This window comes from Equus przewalskii, chromosome 2, assembly GCF_037783145.1.
Source record: "Equus przewalskii isolate Varuska chromosome 2, EquPr2, whole genome shotgun sequence".
Classification (NCBI taxonomy): domain Eukaryota; kingdom Metazoa; phylum Chordata; class Mammalia; order Perissodactyla; family Equidae; genus Equus; species Equus przewalskii.
The window spans coordinates 6,244,606-6,271,964 of record NC_091832.1 but is presented as its reverse complement, the minus strand read 5'-3'; the positions used below and the strand labels follow the sequence as shown (position 1 = coordinate 6,271,964).

The window sequence follows — 27,359 nt, the reverse complement described above, 5'->3', positions numbered from 1 at the left end:
TGAGAACAGGGATATTTGTCTGTTTCATTCACTGTGGTGCCCCCTGTTTCCCGGGGCAGTTTTGGGCAAACAATACGCATAATAATTGCTTTCTAAAAGTGTTCACATTTATTTTTCTATCTGTGGTATTTGAGAATGGTCATTTACAGTACTTTTATCTCTGGATCATCTTTAGTTGATGAGTTTAAGATAACATCCCTGGGGAATCTTTTTTTTTTGGTGAGGAAGATTGTCCCTGAGCTAACATCTGTTGCCAGTCTTCCTCTTTATGCTTGAGGAAGATTGTCCCTGAGCTATCATCTATGCCAGTCTTCCTCTATTTTGTATGTAGGATGCCACCATAGCATGGCTAGATGAGCAGTGTGTAGGTCCACGCCCAGGATCCTAACCCATGAGCCCTGGGCCTCTAAAGTAAAGCACGCAAACTTAACCACTATGCCACTGGGCCAGCCCCACTGTGGAATCTTTTGATATTTTATAGGATTGTATATATTATGGAGAAAATCGTGCAGTAAGCTGTTTACTTCTTGGCGTTGGTTTGTGTTCAGTCTATTACTTGGTACAGTAACAATTTTAGCAGTTTTGAGAGCAGTAATAGCAGGTAGAGTACTGTTATGATGAGAACCTTGTGTCAGGGGCTATGTCAGAAACACACCAAAAAATTAAAAAAATGCCTCAATGGAAGTTTTTTTTTTCTACTTTATTTTTTAAATTTTATTGAGGTCTTATTGGCTTTTAACATTGTGTAAATTTCGGGTGTACATTGCTATATTTCAGTTTCTGTGTAGACTGTGTTATTACTAGACGAATAGTCTAGTTATTATCCGTCACTGTATGCATGTGCCACTTTACCCCTTTCACCCTCCACCACCCCTTTTCCTCTAGTAATCACGAATCTGTTCTCCTTATCTATGTTTGTTTATCTTCCATATATGAGTGAAATGATATGGTATTTGTCTTTCTCTGTCTGACTTATTTTGCTTAACATAATACCCTCAAGGTCTGTCCATGTTCTCTCAAATAACACAATTTTGTCTTTTTTATGGCTGAATAGTATTCCATTGTATATATAAACCACCTCTTCTTTATCCATTCATCCATTGATGTGCACTTGGGTCGCTTCCACGTCTTGGCTATTGTGAATAAGGCTGTGGTGAACATAGGGGTGCATAAATCTTTTTGAATTGTTGACTTCATATTCTTTGGATAAATACCCAGTAGTGGAATAACTGGATCATACGGTATTTCTGTTTTTAATTTTTTGAGAAATCTCCATACTGTTTTCCACAGTGGCTGCACCAGTTTGCATTCCCACCAGTAGTGTATGAGGGTTCCCTTTTCTCCACATCCTCTCCAACACTTCTTATTTCTTGTCTTGTTAATAGCCTCAATGGATGGTTTTTAATCTACAACCTAGATTTAAAGTCAAATTAGAAGTGTTAGTCATCTAAAATTCTGTGATTGGTGTGTTTCATTTTACCAAAAGAGAAACTCTTTGGTTTCAAAGGCAGTAAAATGTATGAGTATTAATTTTAGATCCCCTGCTGTTACTTTGGGCTAGTTACTTAACATCTATATGTCTGTTTCCCCATGTGTAAATTGAGAATGATAGTACCTACTTCATAGGGTTGAGGATTAAATTATGTAAATATACGTAAAATAATTAGAACAAGGCCTGACACAGAGTGAGTGCTTAAAAGCTGTTAGCTGCCTCTGACGGCATCACCACCATTATTGCCATTATTTGGAGATTCTCTCTCTCATTATCAGAAATATCGCCTGAAAGAATATACAAAGCATGTATTTTTGTTTACATCTTAACCACCTGGAGTAATAACCAGGGAATTGAGAGGAATGTTGAAGCTGCCAAGCGTGTGATGCACTTTTTTTCTTCTTTTTTTTTAAGATTGACACCTGAGCTAATGTGTTGCCAATCTTCTTCTTTTTTCTTTCTTTCTTTTTCTTCTTCTTCTCCCCAAAGCCCCCCAGTACATAGTTGTATATTCTAGTTGTAGGTCCTTCTAGTTCTACTATGTGGGATGCTGCCTCAGCATGGCTTGATGAGTCATGCCATGTCCGTGCCCAGGATCTGACCTGGCAAAACCTTCGGCCGCTGAAGCGGAGTGCACTTATTTTCTTTTAAGCTTACATTTATGGCTCAACAGTATTTTCAGCCACTTCCCTTCATTTCATGAAAGTGCTTTTTTTTCCCGCCTGTCCTCCTTCCATCCTCCCCCCCCGCCACCGTTTATTAAGAGTATTTATATAGTGTATAACAGTACAGTTGAAAATGGAAATGAATACATTTTGGCAAAATTACAAATTTTTAAAGCTGATATAATTATTTTAGTTATTGTATCCCTTTCAGTTCTTTTCTTCTGGTTCTCTGATCTCTATTATATTTGTAGCAATTTTGGAAGCCAGAGAGCTCTTTGGAACTAATAGCATCTTTGTTTCATGCAGGAAATGTTCTGCAAATATGAGTCTTTATTACTCAGTATTTATTGCCTGTCTTTTAGAAGTACTTATATCAATTTGATTTGTGGCAGTTTGCTCCAAGAAATTCTTGGCTATATGGAAGTTAGAAAAAAACGTTATTTTTAACATTTGTGATATTATTTTTCCTTCTGTAGGACAAGGTGGAAAACTGGTTGATAGAGGCGATAATACTTATGGAGGAAAGTGGGTCATAAATCCTAGTGGTGGGTTGATTTCCAAGGGACACCCACTAGGAGCTACAGGTAATGTTAAACGCAAATTTCATAAATGTTTTGTTACATAAAAAGCATAAATGATAATAGTCATCGATTTGAAGGAAAGATTGTATTCTCTGAACTTGGTAGCCAGCGCCGTTTTGATTTTCCTTTAAGTATAGTACACTTAAATAATCTTGATTCATTGATGAGAATTTGAATTAGTTGAAACTCTAAATTCAACAATATGTATTTTTAAAAGTTTGATTATTTTCAGATAGGTATACAACTCAACTAACAAGGTGTTTCCAAATAGAGATCTTGCTCGACCGGCTAGATAAGAATCATTTGAAATGCGCACATTATTTGTATATGGTTTTATATGTGGTTGGTGTTGCATGGAATTTTTTTCTCTTGAGAGAAGTGGAGTAGAAGTTATGAAATACAAATTTTACTCTACTTCTGACTAGCCATGTGACTATTTTAATTAATTATCAATTAGCCAATTAATCACTTTGACTCAAAGTTTCCTTAATTGTAAAATGAAGAAATTGTACAAAGCAGTTTCTAAAATAACTTAGCACTGAAATTCTGGGATTTATTTTTATGTAGATAGGGGAGTTTTGTATTTTTTCCATATTATGTATTAATTTGGTAAAATTTTAAATTTATATTTAAATTAAATATGTATAAAATTTAAATTTTATAAATTTTAAAATTTATAAATTCACACAAATTCCAAAATAGAGAAGTTAGAATTAATAGTGTATTCATTACAGGAATTAGCTTTGGTTTATTTCCATTTATCACTCAAATTTAGTAAGATCATAATCTAGTAGAGAAAATAGACGTACATAGATAGACAGAGAGTTAGAGAGAGATAGGTAGACAGATACACACACACAGATAATTGCAGTATAATGTGCCACCTTGTTATTTGTTTTCTGTCTTGTCTGTTCTTTGGTTCTTTTCTTCATGCTATCATTTTATTAATTGGGTATTTTTTAGTATTTTATTTTCTCTCTTCTATTGAATTATTTCTTCTTCTTATTTTTTAGTCTTTGCTGTAGGATTTACAACATGCATCTTTAATTCACCACAAACTACCTTCAAACAGAGATTTTTACAACAGCATATTTCCATGTACCTTCTTCTATCCTTTGTGCTATTATTGTCATATGTGTACTTATAAATGTATTATAAACCCCACAATATACTATTATTATTATTGCTTTAAATTAATATCTTTCAAAGGAATCTAAAAATGAGGGGAATGAGAGTGGTGTCCTTGGGAGTGGCAAGAATAACAACATCTGAAGATGTTCTTCTTTATAGAAGTACCAAAAACATTTGCAAAAATTGTAAAGATCAACTTTTTTCAGAACTTTGGAAATTAACCAAAGGTTTACAGTAGTCTGGGAGAATATTTATTAAAAACAATAAACAAACAGCTGAGTCTGTCTAAGTACAGCTTTGTGGCATTTTGGCTTGCTCTAACACCACCCTGTTTTCTCCAGCTCCATGGTAGTCTTGAAAACCAACAGCCAGCAATCATGGTGAAAACTAGCAGCCTTGCTGGCAATGGAGGAGTCAGAATGGAGTTGGAGTTCTTTCAAAGCCCCTTTCTCAGAAAATAGTCATTATTTGACCTGTCTGGTTGTTCCCTGATAAACTTTACTCAAAAGACTTGTCTTTATGTAACCTAACTGAGAACTTTCCCAGTGTAAACAGTATTTTCCTCAGAGTCTTTTGTCAGGAACAGTCAGCAACAACTGTTCAACAACATAGCTGCCAAAAAACTTAAAAGAAAGAGCTGAGGAATGAGGTGTTCACTGGGGGTTTTGAAAAGATCTGACATATTCCTGGAAATCTAGAACACCAAGTACATACATAAGGCTGTGCACATGCCCAAGGCCGTGTGCATGCTCAAGAAAGACCGAGAAGTTCCTAAGCTCTTAGTCTGTCTAACTTTGGGGCTGTGCACAAGCAGAAAGTAAAGGCTACAGTGGAGTTGTAAACGGCCTGGCTGAGTGCCCCTGCGCACACACAGAACCTCAGCAAAGACTGGGAGGTTTATTAGTTCCAGGCATTTAAGGAAATCTCTGTCTAGTGATTAGCTGACCACTAAGCTAACTGAGAAGAAAACTCAGTGGCCAATTGTGACAAAGAATTAGTTTGGAAAAGTCACTAGATCAACAACAACAACAACAAAAAACAAGTCCGGGAAAGGGGGAGAAACTGATTTCTAGAGTTGCCACATTATATCATTGAAAATGTCCAGTTTTCAACAAAAAACTAGGAGACATTCAAGGAAACAAGAAGGTATGGCCCACACAGGAAAAAAAGCAGTCAGTAGAAACTGAAGTAGCCCAAACATTGGATTTACTAGACAAAGACTTTAAATCAGCTATTTAAGTATGTTCAAAGAACTGAAGGAAGCCAAATATGAAGACTTAAAGGAAAGTATAACAATGTTTCACCAAATAGGGAATATCAATTACTAGATGGAAATTAGAGAAAAGAACCAAATACGTTCTGGAGTTGAGAAGTATCGTAGCTGAAATGAATAATTCACTAGAGGGGCTCAACACCAGATTTGAACAGGCAGAAGAAAAAAATCAGTGAACTTTATGATAAGTCAATTGAGATTATCCAGTCTGAGTTAGAGCAAAAAAAAAAAAAAATGAAGAAAAATGAACAGAGCCTCAGAGACCTGTGGGACACCAGCAAGAGTAACAATATATACATAATGATAGTCCCAGAAGGAGAGGAGAGAAAGCGGCATGTTTGAAGAAATAATGGCTGATAACTCCTTAAACTTGAGGAAAGAACATAAAAATACATATTCAAGAAGTAGAACAAACTTTAAGGAGGAATACCTCAAAGAGATCTACACCCAGACACGTCATAAGCAAACTGTTGGAAGAAAAGACAAAGAGAATACTGAGAGCAACAACGAAGAAGCGACTCCTCGTGTACAAGGGATCCTCAGTAAGACTTACCAGCTGATTGCTCTTCAGAAACCATTGAGGTCGTGTGAAGAAAGAAACTGCCAACCAGGAATTCTGTATGCAGCAAAACTATCCTTAAAAAATGAAGGAGAAATTAAGACATTCCCAGATAAAAACTGAGACGATTTATCACTAGCAGACCTCCCCTACAAGAAATTCTATACAGAGAGTCATTCAGACTGAAATAAAAGAGCACTAGACAGTGCAATAAAGAGCATATGAAGAAATTAATAGTGCTGGTAAATATAACTACATTGATAAATATAAAAGACAGTATATTTTTTGTTAGTTTTCCCCTCTCCTAACTGATTTAAAATACACCTGCCTAAAGCAATAATCTGAGTTGATGGGCATACAGTGCATACGGATATAATTTGTATGACAGTAAAAACAGAAAGGAAGGGGGGGGAACACATTTATAGGAGGAAATTTTTTTGCATACTATTGAAATTGTCAGTATTATTCCAAACTAGATTGCTATAAGTTAAGGTGTTAATTCTAATTCCTAGAGCAACCACTAAGAAAATAACTAGAAAATACATAGGAAAAGAAATGACAAAGAATTAAAATGGTACACTAGAAAATACCTATTTAACACAAAAGAAGGAAATATGTAATGGAGAGATAGAGGGATAAAAAAGACAAAAGTTCAAGAGAATGAGAAGACAAGCCACAGACTGGGAGAAAATATTTGCGAAAGACACATCTACTAAAGGACTATTATCTAAAATGTACAAAGAACTCTTAAAAGTAAACAATAAAAAAAATGAACAACCTGATTAAAAAATGGCAAAAGACCCAAACAGACACCTCAGCAAAGAAAATGTACAGATGACAAATAAGCATGTGGAAAGATCCTCAACATTATTTGTCATTAGGTAATTGTAAACTAAAACAACAATGAAATACCACTACCTACCTATTAGAATGTCCAAAATCCAAAATGATTGCACTGGACCAACCAAATGTCAAATGTTGTCGGTTTCTTATAGAATGAAACATCCTCCTACCATACAATCTGGCAGCTGTACTTCTTGGCATTTACCCAAGTGACTTGAAGACTTACATCCTCACAAAAACCTGCACCTGGATGTTTATAGCAACTTTCTTTATAATTGCCAAAAGTCAGAGGCAACCAAAATGTCTTTCATGTAGGTGGATGGATAAATAAATGGTGGTACATCCAGACAACGAAATACTATTCAGCGCAAAACAACCTCCCTAGCTGTCAAGTGATGCAAAGACATGGGGGAAACTTAAATTCATATTACTTAGTGAAAGGAGCCAATCTGGAAAGGCTACATAATGTATAATTCCAACGTATGACATTCTGGAAAAGGGAAAACTATGGAAACAGTGAAAAGATCAGAGATTAGGGGAGAAGGAGGGGTAAATAGGTAGAGCACAGAGGATTTTTAAGGCAGTGAAACTGTTCTGGGTCATACTGTAATGGTGGCTACATGTCATACACATTTGTCAAATGTATACAACACCAAGAGCAAACTCTAATGTAAACTATGAACTTTGGATAATAATGATATGTCAATGTAGGTTCATCATTTCTAACAAATGTACCACTCCGGGACATGACATTGATAGTGGGGGAAGCTATGCGTATGTGTGGGGCAGGGAGTATATGGGAAATCTTTGTACTTTCCGCTATATTTGGCTGTGAACCTAAAACTGCTCTAAAAAATAGTGTAAATTTAGAAAAAAGTTAATCTCTATTAATGTAAGTTTATGTTAGATGTTAGGTAGTGGGAGAGAGGAAAACAAAAATAACTTGTTTAATATATACAAATATATTAATGTCAAAGCAAGGAAGATAGTCCTATTAAACTATTCAGTCCTTTTTCTGTTATATTCACTCACAATTGAAGTCCTTATTTCTGTACCTTTTAGGTAGTTTACAGCTGGTATTTATAATTTCTTTTGTCTACTACCCATTCCATATTCCTTTTGCCCTTAGTAAGCACCTCATTCATAGTTTCTTACCTGGTGGTGTGACTCAAACCTTCATTCCTGAATAGTCTATGCCCTTAGCAGTCCTGCTGCTTTCAGTTGTTGTAGTAAAAGTTAGCAAAGACTTTTACTAAAGTTACTATAAGACATGGGAGTACTAAGATGAACCCCATAGCATCTTTTGAGTTCCAGGCTAATCCTTTTTGTCCTCATTATGTAGTAACAACCCAATATTCTCATGATAATCAAGTCAATCACCTCAGTCACTTAAAACCCTTCTTAACGTGTTCGTTCAGTGTCATGTGGAGCCCAAAGTGGCCAGGTGGCAGTCTCTGCTTGCTTCCAGTTCAGTGGAACCATTGTTGTATCTATGACTTCTAGATTGGCAAGTAAAAATTTTGCTAGTGGATTATTATGGATAATGGTGAGAGGAACCACTCTCTTTTTTATCCTTGATTCCCAGGAGATTTGTGTATCCTGGCTATTGAAAAACAGCATCATTGATTGAGAGTGTGTTCCACACTTTGGAGAATATTTCCCCAGCCCAGCAAAGTATTGCTAGCACCATTATAGAGTCTTCAAAAGACCTTTACATTATTCTATCAGACCAACTGCTTCACGGTGATAGAATACATGGTAAGTCCAATGAATGCTGTAAGCAGGAGTCCATTCCTGTGTTTTATTCATTGAGGCTGTTAAATAAGCTGCTTAATCAGAAATACTATGTGGAATACCATGCTAGCAAATCTAGCACAAAGATCAAGGGTAAAACCCTAGGACATATAAAAATTAAAGGCGGAGGCGGAGAAGAAGAGACATTTAAGAATATTGAGAGGAAATGGTCAGTTATCCAAGGAAGGAGAGTGTTTCAATAGTAAGAGATTGGGGCAGAAAAGTTAGATCGATAAAGAGTGGAAAGCGTCCTTTCAATTTGGCTATTATCAAGTCATTGGCAGTCTTGGAGCAATTTTAGTGAAATGTTTTGCATGGAAGTACATGGGAATTCCGGAAGAATTACAACTGAGAAAGTGGCAACAATAGTGTTGATAAGCTTTTAGGAATAGTGGCTGTGAATGGAAAGGAATATGGAGGGTCTGTACCTCAATTGCAGGTGTGTGTTCTGTTTGAATGAAGTCTTAGATTTGATCTTAGCCTGGTCACTCTTTGCAATATACAGTTTTGTTGATCCTAGTTTTTCAGTCTGTAAAATGGGAATAAAACATGGTAGCCACCTTGTAGGGCTGTTCCGTGGATTAAATGAGAAATATGTTTACGTAAAGCACAGAGCAGAGTCCCCAAAACAGAGTAGGAAAACAATAATTGCTAGTATTCTCCTTTCACTATTACTACAAAAGGAAGCCACAATGGAGCTAGTTGCTAGTAATAAAGCCCTTGTTTGTATCACAGCATGAAAAACAATTTATGACCATTTCAGAAGAATATTCTTTAATTTGTAAAGAAAATAATTTTCCTTCTAGTATGACAGCCTCAAGGCATCAATATCTGTAGTAAATATTGTGCCCAGTGCTACCCAGACATTATTTTTAAACTATTTTTCTGCCTTTGGTAAATAGACTAAACTGTTTCCTTTATCCCTCAAAAGAGTTAGGTCATACTTCAATGTTGATTGTGTTGCTAACGGGACACGGAGGAGTTGGGGTGATGATAAACTTTTCTGTGGTATGGTCATTGAAGGCTTAAAGGGTTACAGTTTGCACTTGAGACAGTGATTTAAATTCTTTTAGACAGCTTTGTTGCTCTCGTATAGGAAGCTTCTGTTGCATCAGATGCATATGTAATTTCAGTTAGTTGTTTTTATTGACACATAACTTTTTTCTTCTCTGAAAGAACATGTTTTTACTATAATTGACTTGTTTGCCATTCTGAAATATTTTTGTTCTGCCATCCACTGAAACACTCAGAAAACATGCTTTGTAGTAACAATATGATTTTTTTCATATCCATAGTCTTTCTGAAAATTGAAGTATAATTTGCATGCAATAAAATGCACTGTTCTCTCAAAAACACAGTTGTTTTTAGCAGCACTATTCGTAATAGCCAAAAGGTGGAAACAACCCAGCTGTCTGTCATCAGCTGTTGAATGGATAAACAAAACGTGGTATATTCATACAGTGGCATATTCTTCGACCATAAAGAAATGAGGTACTGACACGTGGAGGAACATAGATGAACTTTGAAAACATTTTGCCAAGTGAAATAAGGCCGTCACAAAAGACCACGTATTATATGATTCCATTTATATGGAATGTTCAGAATAGACAAATCTGTAGAAACAAAGTCGATTACTAGTAGTTTGGAACTGGGCGAGATAGAAGAGTGATGGCTAAAGAGTATGGGATTTCTTTTTGAGGTAATGAATATGTTCTAAAGTTGATTGTGGTGATGGTTGCGCTTATCTGTGAATATACTAAAAACCATTGAATTGTAAGCTTTAAATGGATGATTGGTTTTGATAATTGTATACATCATGTAACTTCTAGCTAAAGCAAGATACAGAACATTCCCATTACCCCAGAAAGTTCTGTTGGTCCGTTTCCGGAAAATCCCTGGACTCCCCTCAAGCCCCTCTCTCCCGCTCTCTAGCCCCCTCAACTAGGATAAGACTTTTTGACTTCTACATTGTGGATCAGTTTTTCTGATCCTCGAACTTCATATAAATGGAATCATACAGTGTGTATATGTACACTTTTGTGTCTGGTTTCTTTCACTCAGTAGAATGTAAGATTCATCTAATTTTTTTGTATCAGTAGTTCATTCTTTTTTTATTGCTAAATAGTAGGAATACTGTTTGTTTACATATACCAGTTTATTTATCCATTTTCCTGTTGATAGACATTTGAATTTTTTCCTGTTTGCAGGTATTATAATAATAAGGATACTGTGAACATTTTTGTACAAGTTTGTTTGTGGACATACTTTTTGCTTTTCTCTTGGGTTAATAACTCACAGTGAAATTGCTAGGTCATAGGGCAGCTGTATGCTTAACTTTATAAGAAACTGCCAAATAGTTCTCTAAAGAGTTACTATATGCTTTTTAATATTAGAACTGGATGACAAATTTTAACATTTAACAAGTCTTTCTCTTCCTCTTTACCTTTAGTTCTATTTCTCAGAGTCAACTCCTTTTAGTATTTCTTTTGGGTTTTTCCAAAAATTGTTATGCCTATGCAAAATAGGCCAAAAATATGTATATGTGTGTTTATTCAATCTTTCTGTATGTATATGTGTATATGTGTATATTTATCCCATTGTAGACTGCTTTTTTAACTTATATCTTAAAAAATCTTTTTATATTGTCACTTGCAGATGTTATTTATCCTTTTTAATGCCTGCGTAGTATTCCCATTGTAAGAAATTTATAGACATATAGGTGTCCATAGTTTGTTACATATGGTGCTGCAGTAAGCATCCTTGTGTTGTTGCATACTTTTTCAAGTATACTCGTAGGATAAATTCCAAACAGTGGACTCACAATATCACTAGGATATAGTGTATTTAAAGGATAGTAAGTATGTTAAATTGGTGGATTTTGCCAACTTTTCTTCAAAAATGATTATAGCAACGTGTATTCCCAACAACAGAATATGAGAGTGCTTCTTTTTCTACAATCTTGTCAACATTGAATTTTTTTTTTTTATCAAGTGTAAACAATTTTGCCAGTCTTAGCAGGTCATCCACTTCTTTCCTTTGTGGACTAAAAAGCTAATCTAAAACCCATCAGGAGGGTAGAATTTACCCAGTTTTCAAATACTTCAAAGAGAGACTCACACTTTCTGCGGTATCCTTTGAAAACCCTTTCCAATATTTGAGTCTACACTGTTGGTAAAATTCTCCTCTTATCTTCAGTGTTTGAAGGATAGTATTTAGTGGTGGTATAGCATTTGGGGGGAAAGACTTAAAAATCTTGATGGCCTGATTGGTAGTCTGAATAAGGATGAGGAATTATTGAAGAGTAAGTGTTTACTTGCTGCATGTTGAGGATTTGGATATACTTCAAGTAAATCTGACACATGACTATTAGCCATAGCCCAAGAAAGAATTCCAGCTCCTGGAAAATATATCAGAATGACAGCTCTGAGTAGTTTAAATATTTTTGCCCTGGTAACTTGGATAACAAACTGCAGTGGGAGTCTAAGAGAATCAGAAAATGATCAAGTAAGTGCTTCCAAAACATACTGAATTAAGATGGGGTGGGGAGGATTTAAGCTTCTCTTTTATAAATGGTATTAGTTTAATTGTGAGATAGTGCTACTTTGGTGGGAACTCAGTATTGGAGAATTTGCTTTAAAATTAAAGTTCTATGATATTAGTTTCTGATTTTAACTTTTTCAGATCTGAGTGAAAAAAAGCTTTTAGCTGCCATAACAGTACCTGTAATAGAAGGAAAAGATAGACTTAAGCATTTGAATCGAATATTCTTTTGTTTACTGTCAGTTTAAAAACATGAATTCCTTTTGGATTTTCTAATTAGAAAAATCACATTAAACCTGAGGTTTTTGTTGTTGTTTACTTTGCAATGGTCATATGACAAAAAACAAATTAATGTCCAAATAATAATATAATATTTTATTCCCATTTTTAAAGTGCTTTCACATATATTGTGCAACACTTACAGAACACTTGTTTAAAATGAAGAAGTAAATTTGACTTTAGCTTATTCTTAGCTATCTCTGATTTTTGAAAATGCATATTAATGTCTGTGATCTGCTGAAAGGGCATGAAAGTGCCTTTGAGATAAAGCTCCTGACAAGGGATTGTTACTTTGAAGTTGAAAGTTGGTTATTTAGTTTTGCCTTTTGTACCAATTCAGCCTTCATTTAGTGCCCTTCCAGTATGGCTTCAACCTAGTTTGAGATCCTGATCTTTCATTTTTCAGTCCATGAAAGTTCAACAAATGCTTGCTGTGTGCTCACCTTATCATTAGGTGCTGTAGGTAACTGATTTCTCAGTGTGGAGTCTACTAATGGACTGGTTCAGCATCTGCTGTAGCTTTTCATTTAAGCATTCCTGCCCTGCCCTTGGAAATTCTGATTCCTCGGTCTGGTTGATCCTAACAGTTTATATATTTTCTAAAGTTCCCCTAAGAGCTCTCATGCACAGCCAGGTTTGGGACTAGGATACACAAGATAACCATTGCCCTCTGGAAGCATGCACGAGGAAGATACTGTAATAACACAAATAATTATAATGCAAGGCAGATTTAAGTGCCTTAGGCAAAGCACACACCAGAACTATGAAGGGAAGAAAAGGGGAAGGGGGAATGACGGCTGAAGATTGAGTGAATACCCACCACATCCCAGCTTCTGTGCCGGCACTTACATCTAGTTGGGTTTTGGAGGAGGAGATACAGAAATAGGAAGCATGTTTAAACTAAACTGGACTATTTGTTTAGCAGATGTGTTTAATGCCTTCTCACCTCTACAAACTCTTGTCTTTGCTGTTTTCTCAATAACAGCAGCAGATACTTATACAGCACTAAGTGCTGGGTACTGTTATACGTATTCTTCAGGCGTAAATGCATTTAATTCTCATCTCTATTTTTATATTTTATAAAAGAGGAAAATAGAGGCACAAAGTGACTTGCCACCAAGCTAGAGAGTAGCAAAGCTACGATTCAAACCCAGGCAGTCTATTTCTAGAGTTCAAGCTCTTAACCACTACATTCTATTTCAAAGCCCTTTCCTCAGTAGAAATGCCCATCTTCAAAATCCCTCTCAAGTGCTACCTATTTTAGATAGAGCCTGATTTCTTGATCCTTTCATGGATTAAATTAGTATTTCCGTTTTCTGAACTCTTGCTATACTTTGTCAGTACTTCTCTTTTGACATTTATGCTTTTTAGTATGTATTATAATTATTTATGGCCTTTTAAAAATCTCCCCTATTTGACTAAGAGCCTGTGAGGGCAGGATCCATATTTCGTCTCTCTCTGTACCCTAAACAGTGCCCAGAGCAAGACTTTGCACATATAAAGGGCATAGTTGAATGAATTAAGTGCTCCTTTAAAATCTGAAAGGTGATATGGGGCAGAGGGAATAAACTTGTTTAGTGTGGTAAGAATTAGGATCATTGGGAAGAATTTATGGGAAGTAGATTTGGGGCTGATACAGAAAAGAACTTTCTAACAGGGCTTCTCAAGATGGCATAGGTTGCCTCCTGAGAGCATGCCTCCCCTGTCACAGACCACGCACAAGAAATACAAGGAGCAACCTGATGGGAACGTTGTCAGGGAACTGCCCGTCTGTGAGGGCCTAGGGATCCTTCCTAATTCTAAGAAGCTCTGAGCCCCCAATGGGATGTAATTATTTTTCCTGAATTCATATAGTTTTGTTTTTGGTTTTTTTTGAGGAAGATTAGCCCTGAGCTAACTACTGCCAATCCTCCTCTTTTTGCTGAGGAAGGCTGGCCCTGAGCTAACATCCATGCCCATCTTTCTCTACTTTATATGTGGGACGCCTACCACAGCATGGCTTGCCCAGCGGTGCCATGTCCACACCTGGGATCTGAACTGGCAAACCCCGGGCCACCGAGAAGCGGAACGTGCAAACTTAACCGCTGCGCCACTGGGCTGGCCCCTCATATAGTTCTTGATTTTCTTTTTATTGAAGTATAGTTGACATACAATATTGTATTAGTTTCAGGTGTACAACATAGTGATTCATAGTTCTTTATGTTTTTAATGGTACATGTATTATTCTATCATGTGATTTTTGTTTATGTTTTTTAAACTTAGGGTTTAAGGATTTGGATGAAAAAGAAATGAGAGTAAATGGGATGTTAACCAGAGGACCTAGTATACTCAAATCATGGCTTGGCTCTTCTGCTCTAAAAGGGTCACCAAAAGAAATACAACCTAAGACGTTGACTGGCGAGATCTCAATCCAATATTGACTCTGAAAAAGTCAGTAAGGGCTCAATAGCTTTTTATTAAAGCATCTATTTCACTTCTCGTCATATCCTACAGACCACCCGTCCTCATTCCCATTGCCCAGAATTTTGCATTTTTACCACTGTGATGTGAGGAGAGGTATGACTTATCATTAGACTTTAATGAACACTCTCCAGTAGCAGGAGAAATGGAGCCCATGAGAGGGTGTTTACTCTTCATACTGTTGCCAGGTAGAGATAGCGAGGAGCAGGCACTGGCTTTTATTGCTCTTGCCAAGTGGAAAGAATAGAGAGAAGGAAGATCATGTGTGTATACCCCACATTTTATTTTATTATTTTAACAGTTTTATTAAGGTAAAATTAACATATAATCAACTGCACATATTTAAAATGTACACTTTAATGTTTTGACATATATATACTCCTGTGAAACCATCACCATAGTCAAGACAGTGAATATATCCATCAACCCAAAAAGTGTCTTCGTATGTGGTTCTTTGTAATCCCTCCCTCCCCCTACTCCCCTCCCCTCATCCCAAAGCAATCACTGATCTGCTTTCTGTCACTATAGATTGGTTTGCATTTTCTAGAATTTTATATAAATAGAATCTTACAGTATATACTCTTTCTTTTTGGCTGCTTGAGATTCATCCATGTTATTGCATGTATCGAGGGTTCATTCCTTTTTATTGCTTAGTAGTATTCCATTGTATGGATGTATCACAGTTTATTGTTGATGGACATTTGGGTTGTTGCCAGTTTTTGGCTTTTACAAATAAAGCTATTGTGAACATTCATATATAAATCTTTATATGAACGTCTATTATGTTTGCTCTTGAGTAAATACCGAAGAGTGGAGTGACTAGATCATGTGCTAGGTGTGTTTTTAGCTTTTAAGAAACTGTCAAACTGATTTCCAAAGTGCTTGTACCGTTTTGCATTCCCACCAGCAGCGCCTGAGGGTTCTAGTTCTCTTGCATCCTCCTCAGCGCTTAGTATGGTCAGTGTTGTAAATTTGAGCTGTGCTAATCAGTGTGCAGTGGCATCTCCCTGTGGTTTTAATTTGCGTTTTCCTAATGGCTATTGATGTTTGCATCATTTCATGTGCTTACTTGCATCTGTATATCTTCTTCCGAGAAGTGTCCATTCAGATCTTTTGTCCATTTGGGGGGCAAGATTGGGTTTTTCATTTTGTTGACTTTTGAGAGTTCTTTATATATTCCGTATATGAGTTCTTTATCATATACATAGTTTTGCAAAGATTTTCTCCCAGTCTGTGACTTTGCATTCCTTAGTAGTGTCTTTTGAAGAGCAGAGTTTTTTATTTTGTCTCATTTATCAGTTTGTTCTTTTATGGGTTTACTTCTGGTATTATATCTAAGAAATCTTTGTCTAACTCAGGGTCACAAAGATCTTTTTCTGTTTTTTCTCCTAGATGTTTTATACCTTAAGTTTTCCATTTAGATCTGTGATCCATTTTGAGTTAATTTTTGTATATAGCACAAAGTATGGATCAAAGTCCATTTTTTTCATTTATTTGTTTACTTTCAGATGTATATCATAATACATTTCAAATTCTGTGTAGATTACATCATGTTCACCACCCGAAAACTAATCATAGTCCATCTACTCATATGTGAGCCTAATCACCCCTTTTGCCTTCCCTCCTACCCCTTCCCCTGTGGTAACCGCCAGTCCAATCTCCAATGCTATGTGTTTGTTTGTCGTTGTTTTTATCTTTTACTTGAGTGAGATCATATGGTATTTGACTTTCTCCCTCTGACTTATTTCACTTAGCATAATACCCTAAGGTCCATCCATGTTGTCACAAATGGCTGGATTTCATCATTTCTTATGGCTGAGTAGTAGTCCATCGTGTATAAATACCACATCTTCTTTATCCATTTGTCCCTTGATGGGCACCGAGGTTGCTTCCAAGTCTTGGTTATTGTGTATAATTTATAATATATAAATCTTTATATGAACATCTATATAAAGATGTTATATAATAATAATATATAATTATTATTATATTATAATAATATAATAATTATTATAATGTCCATACTTCCTAAAGCAATTAATTTAATAAGCATATTAAAATGTCCATACTTCCTAAAGCAATCTATAGATTCAACGCAATCCCTAACCAAGTTCCAACAATATTTTTCACAGAAATAGAACAAAGAAACCTAAAATTTATATAGAACAACAAAAGACCCCGAACAGCCAAAGGATTCCTGAGAAAAAAGAACAAAGCTGGAGGTATCACACTCCCTGATTTCAAAATATACTACAAAGCCATAGTAACCAAAACAGCATGGTACTGGTATTATATCTAAGAAATCCTTGTCTAACTCAGGGTCACAAAGATCTTTTTCTGTTTTTTCTCCTAGATGTTTTATACCTTAAGTTTTCCATTTAGATCTGTGATCCATTTTGAGTTAATTTTTGTATATAGCACAAAGTATGGATCATTTTATCTTTATCTTATCGTAGTCTATCTTCAAATGATATTACACCCTTTCACTAATAGTAAAAGAACCTTACAATAGTATACTTACATTTCTCCTGTCCAGGCCTTATAATGCTGTTGTGAATTTTTCTTTTACATATGTTATAAACCCCACAGGAAATTATTATTTTTTGCTTAAATAATTGGTGTTCTTCTAAAGAGATTTAAAAAAATAAGGAAGAAACCTTATTAACGCAGGTAATTACCACTTCCAGTACTCTTCATTCCTTTGTGTAAATCTGTGTTTCCATGTGCTATCCTTGTCCTTCTGCCTAAAGGACTTCAGCATTTCTTAGGGTGCGGGTGTTGCCGTGTGGAGATGAATTTTTTCAGCTTTGTATGTCTGAAAATGTCTTTGTGTTACTTTTGTTTTTGAAAGATATTTTACATTTGGTAGCATTCTAGGTTGATAACTTTATAGCTTTTAGAGGGAAAAACTACTCTTATGTAAATATGTATCCTTCAGTATATGCTGAATCCATTAAACCTTTTTGCCCTTTGAAACTCTGCAAACTTTTTCTTTCTCAAAAAGCCAGCCTCCAATAATAGAAAACCATGCTTTTTTTGTGTTGTTTATGCTAAGGCCTTTAGTAATTTGAAACTAAAGCTAAATTATTACTTTTTTGCACTTGGCTGTCTCAATGGTATAGGAAGAGTTACAGGTTCAAGGAAGCAGAGGAAGAAAAGACCGCGGGTACTATCTCAAAATATTATCCTCTGTAGTTTTTCCATTCTGTGGTTTTCCGTACCGCTTAATATTTATCTTTATTAGCACTTTATATTACACTGTGAATTCTTTGTATCATTAGTTCTTAGTGGAGTGTTTGGTCCATGTTCGAATGGTTTATTTTTAGTAGCAACCAGACTATGTACCTGTGTAGCTGAGTGCTAGGCTAATGATTCTTATATAAAAAGATGGACTATCTTGTTAGGCAATTTTTGCAGCAAGATATCAGTAAAATGAAGTAATCAGGTTAAAAATTTTTTTTCCCTTCATAAGAGACTATAAAAGGGCATTACTGTTTGAATATACTCATTGACAGGATGCCCATTCCTATGTCCATCTACAATTTATAAGTATATGATATTCATGTTTGATAGTTTATTTTTTTCCAAGCATAGGAAAAATATGGTTTTCAATTCAGTGCCAGAAGTTATCCAAGAAAGGGAAGTTTTTAAAAAAAATTTGCTCAAGTAGTTTATGCTTTCATTGACTGTCTGCTGTTATGAAACTTCTTTGCCAAGTGGATTTCTGAGGCCAACTTTTGACTTTCATTCTTCACAGATCTAAATTCTAGAAATACAAAAAACACCAGTTTATTTCAAAAGTAGACAGCCAGAAAGCTCAAATAATCAGTATGTTTTCCCACTGACACCCATCTTCTGTCAAAAGCAAATAAATGTCAAGAAAATAAGTTGGTAATATGGATCTTTATTCCCTCCCTCTCTTCTTCCTTTTTTGCCACGTATGAGTTAGGGTAGAGATTACTGCAGCGTACCACATCTTCTGCAGCGTCAGTCGTGTGGTGTGATCGAAATGACTGCAGAATCCGGAAGTGCTTCCAGTATTCCTTCATGTTTTCTCCCCGTCTCTCCCTACCCGCCCCACTCCCACTCTCATATTGGCTGTCTTGAGCACTCTCTAGCCTCGCTCACTTCACTTTCTATTCCTTAAGTAGGCCATGTTCCTTCTTTGCACATGCTCATCTCAGTTCTTGAAGCATTCTTAGAATTCCTCTTTTTTGCTTGGCTAGCTCCTCTTTATTCATAGGACCTCAACTGAGATCTCCATTCATCTGGGAATCATTCCTTGACCTGCCAAGCTGTCCTAGATAGTCCTCTGTGTGCTTGTAGCACTTGTGCTAATCCTTTGATAGCATTATCAGACCGTATTGCGAATGCCTGTATCTTTATATCTCAGACTGTCAGCTTTACAAGGGAAGAGACCATGCCTGTCTTTTTTATTGATGGATCTTCTGAGCCTTGCACAGTGTCTGGCACATAACAGGCATTCAGTAAATATTTGTTGGATGGATGGGTAGATGAAATCTAATTGCTTCCTTGCATTTTTTACTAAGATTATATCATAAGCATTTTCCTAAATTGTTGAGAACTTTATAAACATCATTTTAAATAGGAACAAAGTACTTTGTCATACGGATAGCTCATAATTTATATAAACATTCCTCAGTTATTTTACTTCTAGATTGTCTAGTTTTTCACTCTTATAACAATGTGATGAACAGATAGTCTTGTGTGTAAAACTTTGCCTTTGCTTGATTATTTCTGCAGAATGGTTTTCAAGGCATTTTAAAGGCTCTTTATTATTTTATACATTGCCTTCCAGAAAAGGTTGTACCAGTTTGAACTTTCACCAGTACTATGTTGAGGTGGCTGTCTCTCCATAGTCTCCCCCGCTTTTTTTTTTCTTTTTTTTGAGGAAGATTAGCCCTGAGCTAACTACTGCCAGTCATCCTCTTTTTGCTGAGGGAGACTGGCCCTGACCTAACATCCATGCCCATCTTCCTCCACTTTATATGTGGGACACCTACCACAGCATGGCATGCCAAGCGGTGCTGTGTCCGCACCCAGGATCCGAACCGGCGAACCCCGGGCCACTGAGAAGCGGAATGCGCGAACTTAACCACTGTGCCACTGGGCCAGCCGCTCCCCAGCTTTGATTAGTCCCATTTTTAAATATCTTTACCAATTTCATTGGTTAAAAATGATACCTTTCTGTTTGATTTGATCAAGGTGATGTTGAATATTTTCTCAAATATTCGTAAACTATGTATATTTATTCTTTTGTGAAGAAAAGTAGCAGTATTTCCACACCCATGTGTATATAAAGACCAGTTGGAATACTTTGTTTTGGTCTTACATATTCACTGAATGTTTAAGCTTTTTTTTCTTGGTGAGGAAGATTGGCCCTGAGCCAACATCTGTTGTCAATCTTCCTCTATTTTGTATGCAGGAGGCTGCCATAGCATGGCTTGAGTGGTGTTTGGGTCCACACCTGGGATCCAAACCAGATTCCAAACTGGCGAACTCTGGGCCGCCAAAGCAGAGTGCGTGAACTTAACCACTACACCGCCAGGCTGGCCCCTGTTTAAGCTTTTTATATGGCAGGTTTCTAGTAAAATTGATTGCCCCAGAGTTTGGATATATTAGTGGAATCATTCACTTCGAGATTCCTCCTTAATATTCAAAATGCTCACAAATCAAAAAATCATTACCTATTTTGAAACAGTGTTTAAGATCTATATTCTGTAAATATATAGACACTGCTTGGAAATAGGAAGTGGCAGTTAAATTTCTTGAGGAGTTTGGGGTTTAGACAGGAAAATGCCACAGGTGCTGAGGAATGGGAAGTTGGAATTGGGAGTGTGGTCGGGAGAACAAGCATTGTAGGCAGCCCTGTGGGGCTCTGCCTCCAGGACGTGAAACCAGTCTCTCCTGATGCAACATTGTTGACTCAGCTGTACTTGAATAGCCCGTCTGGTGGAAAGCACGCAAATGCAGATCAGGAGGCGTGGGTTCTAATCTCAGCCCTGGAATTAGCCTGCTTTGTGACCCTTCACAAATGACTTAATGTTGTTTCTCGGCGTTTACATCATAAAGTTCTTTCCAGCTCTAAGAATCTTTGATTTTCTTATCCAGGGGTCAAATTGATATGCTTGTGAATCCAGAGCTATTCTTGTGAATAGCTCTGGAAAACAATTCATTCTTGTTGGAAACTATTTAGAGAAAAGAATAGGAAAATTCTCCATACCAGCTAAATTTTTTAGGGCAAGAAAACTCCCAACTCTTAGATTCTTTTGATACATTAAACATGGTAAAACTAGTTCTTTTTATGCCATTTTGCCTGGGGCAGAGAACTGTCTATTCACTGTTTTCTCTTGCAACATGGCCAGAAAATGACAGGGTGGATAGATTTAAAGAGTGCGGGGAATTTCTTAAGCCTGGATACTGTCTAAATACAAAGATTACTTTCGGGGGAAAACTAGCAGTAAAAACCATCAGTGCTTTTAAGAGAAATTATTATTTAGGCAAATGTTGTCTCAGCTTAATTAAAAGTCACCATTAAACATTAGCCCTTTGCTGCCTGGAGAAGCTGGCTGGGGCTTTCTCCAGCCAGCAGAATCTGACTGCTCTGTGTTCGATTTGTTAGGTCTGGCTCAGTGCGCTGAACTCTGCTGGCAGCTGAGAGGGGAAGCCGGAAAAAGGCAAGTTCCTGGTGCAAAGGTTGCTCTGCAGCATAATTTAGGCCTTGGAGGAGCTGCAGTTGTCACGCTCTACAGGATGGGTTTTCCTGAAGCTGCCAGGTAAGTGGCGTTCTGGGGTTTGTCTGGCAATGAATCCTCCTGACTTTTCACAGCTGATGACGTTGTACGTGTAAAAAGTACTAATTTTGTTGTACTCAAAGAATAGGTATCTCCTTACATTGCTTTAATAGCATGCCTTTAAAACTTTAAAACTGCCCATTAGCTTTTAAACTTAACCAGCCTTAGGAACATTTTGTTCAATAAGGAGGCAGCGTAGTCAAAAGAGCTTGCTGAACTGGAAGTCCAAGCTGGCTGGGTCCTTGTCTCAGCCCTGCCAGCCTGAGTAATTGTCATTTAGGCAAGTTGCTTTTTGGTTTCCCTTCCCGCAATTTGCTTTCTCCCCGTAGCCTGCCAGGCCTCTGAGGTTGTTTGGAGAAAGTCATCAGATATGCTGATTGGATTTCTGCACATGTATGTCTCTGAATCCAGCTCAGCCCTCCCCGAGGCTAGGATCCTTCGTGTTCGTCTTGCTGCTTTCCTCCCTGTGCCTGTCACATGCCTGTGCTCCTCAAATCTCTGAGCACTTTCTTTTCCCAAAATTTCAGGATCCCTCGACTTCCTAGCTCATCTCAGAGAAGTGCTCCTCCTTCCTAGAGGGAAGGTCCTTCCTTTCCCAGGCTTGGCCTTTCTCTTTGCATGCTTTTTGTGCCCCCACCCCTTTCTGTAACTTTGTTCCCAATATTATGTATATTCCCTTTTGAATCTTTCCATGCTTGCCTTACGTTGCCTCCCTTCCAAACATATTCCAGTCTTCTGTATTCTAACAAATCTATTTTTCTTCTCACCTTAATTATTCTTTCGTGATGAGCCTTTTATGTTGAGCCACCTTTGTTTTTCCGTGCTGACATACTTACAGTCTAGTTTCTGACCTCACCACTGAGGTCAGGTCGGGCCGGCGGTAACCTGATTATGAAGTTATGGAGTGTCCTTGTCTTTGTTTTCCGTCCTTATTCTCTTGAACCTTGGCTGCACCTTTCAACACTGATTGGCTCCCTTTTTTCTCCTGAAATGTTTGGTAATTATTTATTCACACTTTGTTTCCACAAAGGGTATGCAACACATTTCTTTTACAGAATTTACTATATGTGTCACAAGCTCTTGAGTCTCTTATTTTCACTCTTCTTTTTCTGCCTGGAATATCATTTCTGTTGTGAAAATTCTATCTTTCTTTTAAGGCCCAGCTCAGGCACCATCTCCCTTTAAATATCAACAGCACTTTGTACCTTTTGGGTCCCTATCCAAGTTTGGTTTACTTGTAGTGTATCTAGCTTGTTTTTTATTCTCTTTATTTTATTTTTTTTCACTTGAGGTAACATAAGTTTATAACATTTATAAATTTAAGATGTACTTCATTATATTTTGATTTCTGTGTAGACTACCTCACATTCACCACCCAAGGACTAATTACTGTCTGTCACCATACACATGTGCCCTTTTACTCCTTTCACCCTCCTCAGTCCTCCCTTCCTCTGTGGCAACCACCGATCTAGTCTCTGCATCTATGTGTTTGTTTGTTGTTGCTGTCTTTATCTTCCACATGAGTGAGATCATACAGGTGGTATTTGGCTTTATCTGTCTGACTTCTTTCATGATAACTTCAAGGTCCTCCATGCTGTTGTCCAGCTTGTTTTTTATTCTGTTTACTATATGAAATCGTTGAGGCCTAAGGCTATGACTTACTTACCCCCGCCTCTCTGAAGATTTCTCTCGTAGTAAATGTTTATTGAATCGAATCAAATAAAAAGATGTTGAATTTTAAGTTTTCTCCTAAATCTGATGCATTGGTTCTGGGCTGTCCTCTGGAGTTGCACCAGTTTGTATTTGGAGTTGAAAACTCTCAGTAAAGCCAAACTGTAGAGCGCTACCAGAGTCAGCATATGAGTGTAGCTGTCTCGTTTTCTCAGAAGAGAAGGTTGTGAACTTTGGGCAATAAATTGTCTTTTTTTTTTTTTTTTTTTTCACTTATCATTTCTCTTTTTTTTTTTTTTTTTTTTATTAATGTTATGATAGATTACAACCTTGTGAGATTTCAGTTGTACATTTTTGTTAGTCATGTTGTGGGTACACCACTTCCCCCTCCGTACCCTCCCCCCACCCCCCCTTTTCCCTGGTAACCACCGATCAGATCTCCTTATCAATATGCTAATTTCCACCTATGAGTGGAGTCATATAGAGTTCGTCTTTCTCTGACTGACTTATTTCGCTTAACATAATGCCCTCGAGGTCCATCCACATTGTTGTGAATGGGCCAATTTCGTCTTTTTTTATGGCTGAGTAGTATTCCATTGTGTATATATACCACATCTTCTTTATCCAATCATCAGTTTCTGGGCATGTAGGCTGGTTCCACGTCTTGGCTATTGTAAATAATGCTGCGATGAACATAGGGGTGCAACGGACTCTTGAGATATCTGATATCAGGTTCTTAGGATAGATACCCAGTAATGGGATGGCTGGGTCATAGGGTATTTCTATTTTTAACTTTTTGAGAAATCTCCATACTGTTTTCCATAGTGGCTGTACCAGTTTGCATTCCCACCAACAGTGTATGAGGGTTCCTCTTTCTCCACAACCTCTCCAACATTTGTCGTTCTTGGTTTTGGATGTTTTTGCCAATCTAACGGGGGTAAGGTGATATCTTAGTGTAGTTTTGATTTGCATTTCCCTGATGATTAGCGATGATGAACATCTTTTCATGTGTCTATTGGCCATATTCATATCTTCTTTTGAGAAATGTCTGTTCATGTCCTCTGCCCATTTTTTGATCGGGTTGTTTGTTTTTTTGTTGTTAAGCAGTGTGAGTTCTTTGTATATTATGGAGATTAACCCTTTGTCGGATAAGTGGCTTGTAAATATTTTTTCCCAATTAGTGAGCTGTTTTTTTGTTTCAATCCTGTTTTCCCTTGCCTTGAAGAAGCTCTTTAGTCTGATGAAGTCCCATTTGTTTATTCTTTCTATTGTTTCCCTCAACTGAGGAGTTACAGTGTCCGAAAAGATTCTTTTGAAACTGATGTCAAAGAGTGTACTGCCTATATTCTCTTCCAAAAGACTTATTGTCTCAGGCCTAATCTTTAGGTCTTTGATCCATTTTGAGTTTATTTTGGTGTGTGGTGAAAAAGAATGGTCAATTTTCAATCTTTTGCATGTGGCTGTCCAGTTTTCCCAGCACCATTTGTTGAAGAGACTTTCTTTTCTCCATTGTAGGCCCTCTGCTCCTTTGTCGAAGATTAGCTGTCCATAGATGTGTGGTTTTATCTCTGGGCTTTCAATTCTGTTCCATTGATCTGTGGACCTGTTTTTGTACCAGTACCATGCTGTTTTGATCACTGTAGCTTTGTAGTATGTTTTGAAATCGGGGATTGTGATTCCGCCGGCTTTGTTTTTCTTGCTCAGGATTGCTTTAGCAATTCGCGGTCTTTTGTTGCCCCATATGAATTTTAGGATTGTTTGTTCAATTTCTGTGAAGAATGTTCTTGGGATTCTGATTGGGATAGCATTGAACCTGTATATTGCTTTAGGTAGTATGGACATTTTAACTATGTTTATTCTTCCAATCCATGTGCAAGGAATGTTTTTCCATCTCTTTATGTCATCGCCTATTTCTTTCAAGAAAGTCTTGTAGTTTTCATTGTATAGATCCTTCACTTCCTTGGTTAAGTTTATCCCAAGGTATTTTATTCTTTTCGTTGCGATTGTGAATGGGATAGAGTTCTTGAGTTCTTTTTCTGTTAGTTTATTGTTAGTGTATAGAAATGCTACTGATTTATGCACGTTAATTTTATACCCTGCTACTTTGCTGTAGTTGTTGATTATTTCTAATAGTTTTTCTGTGGATTCTTTGGGGTTTTCTATGTATAAGATCATGTCGTCTGCAAACAACGAGAGTTTTACTTCTTCGTTACCTATTTGGATTCCTTTTATTTCTTTTTCCTGCCGAATTGCTCTGGCCAGCACCTCCAGAACTATGTTGAATAGGAGTGGTGAAAGTGGGCACCCTTGTCTTGTTCCTGTCCTCAGAGGGATGGCTTTCAGCTTTTGTCCATTGAGTATGATGTTGGCTGTGGGTCTATCATATATGGCCTTTATTATGTTGAGGTACTTTCCTTCTATACCCATTTTACTGAGGGTTTTTATCATAAATGGGTGTTGGATCTTGTCGAATGCTTTCTCTGCATCTATTGAGATGATCATGTGGTTTTTGGTTTTCATTTTGTTGATGTAGTGTATCACGTTGATTGACTTGCGGATGTTGAACCATCCCTGTGTCCCTGGTATAAATCCCACTTGATCATGGTGTATAATCTTTTTGATGTATTGCTGTAATCGGTTAGCCAAAATTTTGTTGAGGATTTTTGCATCTATGTTCATCAGTGATATCGGCCTGTAGTTCTCCTTCTTTGTGTTGTCCTTGTCAGGTTTGGGGATCAGAGTGATGTTGGCTTCATAGAATGTGTTAGGGAGTTCTCCATCTTTCTCAATTTTCTGGAACAGTTTGAGGAGAATAGGTATTAAGTCTTCTTTGAATGTTTGGTAGAATTCTCCAGAGAAGCCGTCTGGTCCTGGACTCTTATTTTTGGGGAGGTTTTTGATTACCGTTTCTATTTCCTTACTTGTGATTGGTCTATTCAGATTCTCCATTTCTTCCTGATTCAGTTTGGGGAGATTGTAGGAGTCTAGGAATTTGTCCATTTCTTCCAGGTTGTTCAATTTGTTGGCATATAGTTTTTCATAGTATTCTCTTATGATCTCTTGTATTTCATTGGTATCTGTTGTGATTTCTCCTCTGTCATTCCTGATTTTATTAATTTGCGATTTCTCTCTTCTTTTCTTGGTGAGTCTGGCTAGGGGTTTGTCAATTTTGTTAATTCTTTCGAAGAACCAACTCTTTGTTTCATTGATCCTTTCTATTGTCTTTTTTGTTTCAATATCGTTTATTTCTGCTCTTATTTTTATTATTTCCCTCCTTCTACTGACTCTGGGCCTTGTTTGTTCTTCTTTTTCTAGTTCTGTTAGGTGTCGTTTGAGGTTGCTTACGTGAGCTTTTTCTTGTTTAGTGAGGTGAGCCTGTATTGCGATGAATTTCCCTCTTAGGACTGCTTTTGCTGCATCCCAAATGATTTGGTATGTCGTGTTCTCATTTTCATTTGTCTCCAGATAATATTTGATTTCTTCTTTAATTTCTTCAATGATCCATTGTTTGTTGAGAAGCGTGTTGTTTAGTCTCCACATTTTTGCACCTTTCTCTGCTTTTTTCTTGTAGTTGATTTCTAGTTTAATAGCGTTATGATCAGAAAAGATGCTTGATATTATTTCAACTCTCTTGTATTTATTGATGTTTGCTTTGGTTCCCAAAATATGGTCAATCCTTGAGAATGTTCCATGTGCACTTGAGAAGAATGTGTAACCTGCTGTTTTTGGATGAAGTGTTCTATATATATCTATTAAGTCCATCTGGTCTAATTTTTCATTTAATTCTATTATTTCCTTGTTGATTTTCTGTCTGGATGTTCTGTCCATTGGTGTTAATGGTGTGTTGAGGTCCCCTACTATTATTGTATTGTTGTTGATGTCTTCTTTTAGTTCTATTAAGAGTTGCTTTACAAATTTTGGTGCTCCTGTGTTGGGTGCGTATATATTTATAAGTGTTATGTCTTCTTGGTGGAGAGTCCCTTTTATCATTATATACTGTCCCTCTTTGTCTTTCTTTATCTGTTTTGCTTTGAAATCTACCTTGTCTGATATTAGTATAGCGACACCTGCTTTCTTTTGTTCATTATTAGCTTGGAGTATTGTTCTCCATCCCTTCACTCTGAGTCTGTGTTTGTCTTTGGGGCTGAGGTGTGTTTCCTGGAGGCAGCATATTGTTGGATCTTGTTCTTTGATCCATCCTGCCACTCTGTGTCTTTTGATTGGGGAGTTCAATCCATTTACATTTAGAGTGATTA

At 36.9% G+C, this 27,359-nt stretch overlaps 1 protein-coding gene across 3 annotated transcripts in view; it reads left to right on the top strand.

Moving 5' to 3' along the window:
• SCP2 (sterol carrier protein 2) overlaps positions 1-27,359 on the top strand; it is a 136,783-nt gene that overhangs the window by 75,585 nt on the left and 33,839 nt on the right. For 2 of the 3 annotated variants that reach the window (XM_070609594.1, XM_070609593.1), the window contains exons 11-12: positions 2,634-2,741; positions 21,261-21,414. In XM_070609594.1, coding sequence (XP_070465695.1) covers positions 2,634-2,741; positions 21,261-21,414 — 262 coding nt within the window. Of the gene's footprint in view, positions 1-2,633; positions 2,742-11,712; positions 11,843-21,260; positions 21,415-27,359 lie in introns of those variants that run through there. The other variant, XM_070609595.1, reaches the window with a different exon arrangement.